At 38.4% G+C, this 7,036-nt stretch overlaps 2 protein-coding genes across 3 annotated transcripts in view; one reads left to right on the plus strand and one right to left on the minus strand.

Annotated features, from left to right (window-relative positions):
• Window positions 1-7,036, minus strand: part of ENO1 (enolase 1) — a 273,184-nt gene that overhangs the window by 216,972 nt on the left and 49,176 nt on the right. The gene's annotated exons all lie outside the window — the stretch shown is intronic.
• Window positions 6,388-7,036, plus strand: part of SLC25A33 (solute carrier family 25 member 33) — an 11,716-nt gene continuing 11,067 nt past the window's right edge. The window contains exon 1 of the mRNA XM_085298984.1: window positions 6,388-6,437. Within this exon, the coding sequence (XP_085155110.1) occupies window positions 6,403-6,437 (35 nt within the window). The 5' untranslated portion in view covers window positions 6,388-6,402. The remainder of the gene's footprint in view (window positions 6,438-7,036) is intronic.

The following is a 7,036-nucleotide window of genomic DNA, read 5'->3' on the forward strand; positions in this document are numbered from 1 at the left end:
CCGGGCGCCGCGGCGGGCGCTCTGGCTGGCGGGTGAAGTCGCGTCCTGCCCTCACACGCGGCTCCCGCCGAGTTAAGCAGCCCCCACAAGTGTGCCCAGCCGGGAGGCTTTGTGCGTCCCCTCGGGCCGTACCCTGGTTCTGTAAAGAAGGGTGAGTGTTCGCACAGTGCCTCAGTAAAACCTGGGAAGGCAAGAGTGGGAAAGCGAAGCCGGTTCGTATAATTATCCTGAGAACCGAGTATTCCAAACAGAAAAAAATCAGGTAGGAAAGATCTTGGCACTTCTGAGTAAGTGAATTTCCAAGGGGTACTGGATCCCTCCTTTTAAGGAATTGCAAGCTTCCTAATTTTTGTTGTGTTAAAAGACTAAACAAAAAAAAAAATCCCTTGTTAGGTAGCTTTCTATGGTAACTTTCGTAGAAGTCCACTAAAATCATTTTATAGTGGAAATATTTAAAAATATATATCTGCAGTGTAGAAAGTAAGTACTATTGTGTACACTTACTTGTCATCATCACAAATCTTTTTATATAGTAGCTTAAACTATCTGTATAGCAAAATATTCTTCAGTAGTACTTGCCAGCCAACAATAGTTCAGAAACCAACAAGAAATTGGTTGCTAGATTTAACCTGTTTAATAGTAGGCCATTGTTTCTTCCATTGCTGAACAGAAGAATTCAGTCTCCTCCGGCATCTCTTTGGAACATTAAGTTCATTTAAGATAAATATTAAAACCAAGAAAGCAAAGTTTTCCGGAGGCGTTGCCCTTCTGCTGGCTGGAATAGTGTGCGTTGTTTTAAGTAAGCTGTGTATGCAGATTGTTTGGATACTTACAGTGTTTATCCAGCACTCTAGGTGTCCTCACATAACTCATCTCACCCATCAGCATTTTAATCTAGCCTCTTCTGTATTTATTTAGTGCTCCCTCTGCTTTCTCTAAAGATCCTAATGAGCCAACATCTGGATTGTGCGTGGGAAGAAAAAAAGGAAGCCCACAGAGAATGTCCTCTTGACCATTTTCTGTCAGAATGAGATTGATTCATTTCAAAAGCGGCAGTGAAAATGCAGCATGGGAAAGAGATACAGTCTTTTGGGGGTACAAAGACCTTTAAAGAGTTCTTGTAGGGCTGATTTTTGTTCTGAACATATTATTTAAGAGATACAGAAAAGTGTACTATCATTTATGTTGTGGTGATGTTACAGAAAGGAAAATGAGACAGCAAATTTAGTTTGTCTACTGATGCCTCATCACATGGCTGACTGGCTAGTTGTGGCTTCTGACAATTGGCTTTTTGTTGAAAGAAAAATTAATTGTTGAAAGATTTAATCAAATTAGTTGGTGAGAACATACCCTGTCTTCTCAGTGTTGAGTGGAAACGGAATTTCCCACTAGTGTGTTGTGGTGGTTCCGTCAGTAATACCTTGTTACGGCTGCCACAGCAACATCTGTTTAAACAGTGTGAATGGTGTCCTTTGAGCTCAGCATGTATTTTTGAGGTGAGGAGCCTGGCCTTTGGCATTTCTCATCATTAAGAAATTTGACAAAGTTCTTTGCTGTAGAGTAGCTTGGCCACCTAACATGAAACTATTAGCATTTATATAGTGGCACGGCTGCTGATTGATGCTAGTGGTGCATCTGCGCTAGACCCAGGTATTTGGCTATGAAAAAAGAGGAAGATAGTAGCCAGCACTGGCATTTGGCTGGACAAGGGCTAAGAATATTTCATTTGGTTCACCTGCATTCATCCTCACTGCAGTGTTTTTGCCAGTTTTCACACTGCAGCTGCCTTCTCCATTTGCTAGGGAGTTTATCCTTTTTCTTCCTCCATCCACTCTTCCTAGAATAGGTTTATTTGGTGTCAGCTTCTAGAGACGTAAAATTTGGTAAGTCAACAAGCTAGCAAGGTTATGGGCAAAGCTAAGGTGGGTAGATCTGGAATAACCATGAGTACTTAGAAAGATATGAAAGAAGGTGGTCTCAGACTTTAAGGACTATTATTTGCACTAACACTCCCCCCTTGWGCGTTTCACTTGATTCCTGTCTTTCACAAATTAGCTGTTAGGCGTTGAGAGTAGCTCCTGTCCTTTAGGAAGGAAAAGTTATTTTCAAATGCTCACACAGCAAAATGTATCGGGTTAGGTTATAAGTTGTGATTATTCCTCTAGCTGAGCAGTTAGTCATCTTTCTTTGTGATCTCGATAAAGTCAGTAGTACTCTAATGAGGGATCATCTAAGGTTTGGATGATTTTTGCAGTACTTCCTGTTCTATTCAACATCRTATGTGGTTATCCATATTAAGAATATTGTTCAGTGGTTACATCTAAGACAGGTGAAATGACTCTTCTTAGTTAGGATTTTTGGCATCATCTGTATCAATTGTTCTAGTGGGTGTCAAGAGCTGATTTTGAGTGCAAGACATTGGCATATTGGGGGTGGACTTTGTAAAGATAGAAAGTGAGAAGCAAGAGAACAAGTAATTGGATTTTGAGATTAAAAGCCTTGGCATGACTTTTAAACAGAATGTTTACTTTTTATATAAGCAAATAATTTTTCTGCRGTTTTTTGTAGTGCACTCTGTATTTTCATGAGCAGTTTGGTATATTTCATATCCTCAGGCCAAGAGTTTCTTTGCTTGCTCTGCTTGGACATTAAAAAGTAGAGAATTGTATTTTACCGCTCTAATGGCAACATATGCCTGGCCCAGCTTGTAAATAGAAGAGGTATTTGTAGCCTGAAGGACAAATTCTGTTTTTCTAACTGTGTGTGACAGACCAAAGCTGATGAATTACTGGATGTGTCCTACTGAAGGGATTTGTGCATCCATGATGCATGCAAAGCATGGCTGGGGACTTCTTCTTGTTTTTGCTTTGTGACCTGTAGAAGATGCCTATTTTGTTTCTGAGGATGTTTCTCTCCATTTACTGAAAACAGATTAAACATTGTTTTGGGATTTTTGCAAGAGGCTAGTGCAATAAACACTGCGTATCTCTGGAACTGTAGTTCAGCAACAGGTATACAAAAAAAATCTGGCCCTAATCAGTACAAAGACTTAGAGGTTTTATTTTGATTACAGGGTAAAATTTTCCAAAATCAGATTTATCTGGCTACACGCTCATAGGCTCATGGTTTAGGGCTGTTTATGTAGCTGAGGAAGGTTGATTGTTTTTCTTTTCTTCCCAGATTTAGGCACTTGGAACACCCTGGGAATATAAAGTGTTTCTTTTATGCACAACATGTTATTTTCAGCCATCTTTCCAGGGAATAGAACAACACCAGGACACGATGCATAGAAATCTCATCTGGAGGAAAATCAACTTATCTGAACAAGATGTTCAATACATCAAAGTCCTTGCTTGAACTCTGTGCTGAGTATTTGTGTTAGGGACGTAATTTACACACCCTGTTGACATTTTGAGAATTGCTTTCTTAGATAATGTTTTTTTTCCTCAAATGTCACACTGACAACATTAACTCTGAGCTGTTAAAACTGATGATGCAGATACTAGTTCATTGTGTTGAATATCAGAGGATTACATGTGCTTTTCCAGAAGTACATAGTGAAAGAGGCATAGATTAACTGGATTATCAGAATAAAAAGGTGGAAGGAAAGGAGTGGGCTAGGAAGGCAAGCGGATAGATAATGCAGAAGGGAACTTACCAGAGCAGCTAGAAAATTGTACCTTGAGATGTCATTCTAGACCAAGCAGCTTGTAGTTCATAAACAGTAATGGAATTTGTGTTCTGAATTTATGAAATGTTGCTGTGAAACTATTACTTTAATGTTCATGAACATGAAATAAATGAGGATGGAAAACAGTACACAGTGGTGTRGAGGGCTAGTAGATAAATGAATAGGGAGTTAAGGAAATTGAATCCTCTTTGTAGAGCTCCTGAAAAATTGCTATTTTTACTTGAATATGTTGATGATTCAGATGTTAATTTTGCAGGCTTTTGTCTGTATTCTGTGTAAATAGTGGGAGGCGTGACAGGTGAGTATCTACGAGAAGCATCCTTAAACACTTCCTGCTTTTTTCTATTTTTAAGTTTGAGCTTTGGGAGCAGCAAAGGCTTTGCTTGTGGAGCTGTTTCTGATCCTTATGTTGCTCACATGCCTCTGATACTAGATCTTGGGGGAACATGAGATGCATCTAACAAAACAGAAGGATACACTGAAGCAATGTTCTCCAGGGTAGTATTGACRGAACAGAAGGCTTGTGTCCAAGCCTGGTTCAGTACGCAAAATAATCAAAGACTGATAAGGTCTCTGAGAACACTGGCATTCTTGATATGAATGACAACTTTAGCTGCTATGTACCTAGTCCCATAAACAGCTTAATGAATTTATTTAGCAGTCAAAGCTTAAGGGAGTTAAAAGGGCTGAAGGCAAAAGCTTTTTCTCATAATAATCTGTCACTATGAATGTATGGATTGTTCCTAGTGTGGATTAAACTTTTTCTTCTTTCAGCATGGAAGAGCAAGGAGCATGAGTTTAAAGAAGAAATTCATTTGAAGCATGCTTTTAAATCATATTGCCAGACTTGGTGAAACATGGAATTTTTTTCCTACTAAATATGTTTGTAACTGAAAAAGTGTGTTTGGGATAGTGTACTTGAACAGAATTTTACAGTACATGAATAGCATAATGAGAAGTTGTGTTTCCCTAGGTTTTGATCTTTGTAAAGAAACTTTGTTTTCCTACTTGTACAGCTAGAGTAATGAGTCCATTTAGTATAAATGCAGGAGTTTAGGTGTTTTGGCAAAGAATTGTTTTTGCTTGATAAAAGACATACTGGGTTGGCAAGCAAAATAAGCTGTACCAGATAAAGCATTCATAAAATAGTATGTATCAATAGCTCTTTCTTTTTGGCCAGTGTTTAATTGCCATTTCCCCTATAATTTTAAATAATTCTCCTAGTAAAACAATTCTGATATTGGTAGGGCTTTAGAAAGTATATGCATGTACCTTTCTTAATATTCATCTATAGATCTCTATTTCCAAACTTTTGCCTGCAAACTTACTTTCAGTAAGTAAGCAGTAAGATCAGTGAGCAATGCTCTTTTTTTATGCATAAATCAAAGGATAGGATAGTTCTGCCCTTCCTCCCTCTATGGAAAAATACTTAAATTACAATTTCACATTAACATCAAAGAGAGTGAAGTTTTTGACTCATGGTGTTTTCTAAAGAAAATTGCAAACACAGCTTCTTGAAGGAATAACATACTTCGGCACTTGTGTAAACAAAGAAAATAGTTCCTTGCCGTTAGGTTCAGTTGCAGTTAATGCCCTTATAAAAACTAAAATCTTTAAGTCTTCCTAAACCCTAACTTGTTTGATAATAGGACTTAGGTATTGGGTATGTGGTTTTCAGTCAACCTTGGAATTGTTTTTTAATTTTGAAGTTTGGTATTTAACTACCCGTTCTGCCAAAAGAGAAACAGTGGCAGGGAGAGAAAGGGGTTGATCATTCATTTTCCAGACCAGTGATGAAAATGAAAATTGGAACCCAGGCATATTTTCTGGCGCAGTATACTTTTTCTGAGGTGCAGCTCTAACTGCATTAAGATGAGCGTATGCCTTTATAGCAGCAGAACAGAGAACCCTTTAAACTGATCCTTTAGTTTTTGCTGCAGAACATGAAGCACAACCTGTCGTTTTCTTGTAATAAATCTAGAACTTTTTCATACAGCCAGTTTGCTAACTTTAGGAGCTTCCCAGCTTTGCTCTCCTGGTGGTTATCCTAGGGCAATGGTCATAAACACCAGTGGTATCTAATACCAGTTTTATTTCAAAAAGATTACTGTAGCTTGTTTTGATACTACTGGTAAATGTCACTGCTGTCAGTGGTTCTCCTTCACTATCCTGGGACATCCAGATCTCATCTAATTCTCAGTAATCATCAAATTGACATGCAGTCCTGACTGGCAACCTTAGCCTTCCTTCTTGGGAAGGGTGCAGTAGGAGAGTTAACTGAAAATTTGTTCTTGCACAGCGTAGTACAGAACATCTGGTTTGTTCTATGAAGCAGTGAGGTATAGGATAATGATCTCTGGASGGTGTTTTTTTCTTTTTTCTTTTTTTTTAAAGCACCTGGAAGTTCTCCATCCTGTTTCAAACTTCTTTATTTTCTAATGTGCTTGAGAGCTATTTTTACAGTAGGTCTCCATGTCAGAAATGTGAGTTAGGAGAGTTCATAGCAATAATTAGTGGCTGGAAGCCATGTTTTTCTTTTTTTCTGTACTATGGTTTCTGGGGGTAGGCATRGGTTAAAGAAAGATGTTGAAAAAAGCATAAGAACAGAAAAGATGAAAGCAGTGAGAAAGCAATAACTGAATGAGAAGGGTTGCAACTGTGACACATGACACTGTTGGAAAGACGGTGGACGAACCAAGTTAAATGTCCTTATGAAAACCATAACTTCAATTCTTTCAGCCACCTTGTGAGTTTAATTTCAAATATGAGATTGTTAGATGAAGTAATGGTCATTATGCAGGACAGGATCATTGATTTCTTCTTAACATATGTATTTTATATTTGTGCTTCTTTTATTTGAATATGAGAATTTTGTTTATCCGTAGTAGCCTGTCATTCTGCTCAGTTATACAGTTCTACCATCTCTCTCCTCCTTGTGCTCCCCTATCCAAAAATATGTTGGTATCTGATGCTTTTAATATAACCTGTCTAATCTGGAGGAGTAGCTTTGATCTTTACTATTTCTGTAAACAATCTTTTTAAGTATTGAAATGGTGGAGAATTCTATTGCTGGGTTTTCAGCCTACAGTGTCCTAATCCCCAATGGCTTGTCCTCTTTCTCCAGCTTCCTGCTTCCCATAGGAAAAATCCAYCCAAGGATATGTCTGTATTAGGCCAATAACCTCTGGAACGTGGTTCCTTCTGCTTTTACAGGCAGAATTCCAAGTCCTGTCATGGGGCCACCAGATGATCAGTCATGGATTGTTGTTGTTGTTGGGGCTGTTGTTTTGTCTTTGTTGTCCTTCTCCAGTTAGTACACATGACCATAATTTCTCAACCTTCCTC

This window comes from Rhea americana, unplaced genomic scaffold (genome assembly GCF_003343005.1).
Source record: "Rhea americana isolate MKP2758 unplaced genomic scaffold, rheAme1 scaffold_143, whole genome shotgun sequence".
Classification (NCBI taxonomy): Eukaryota; Metazoa; Chordata; class Aves; order Rheiformes; family Rheidae; genus Rhea; species Rhea americana.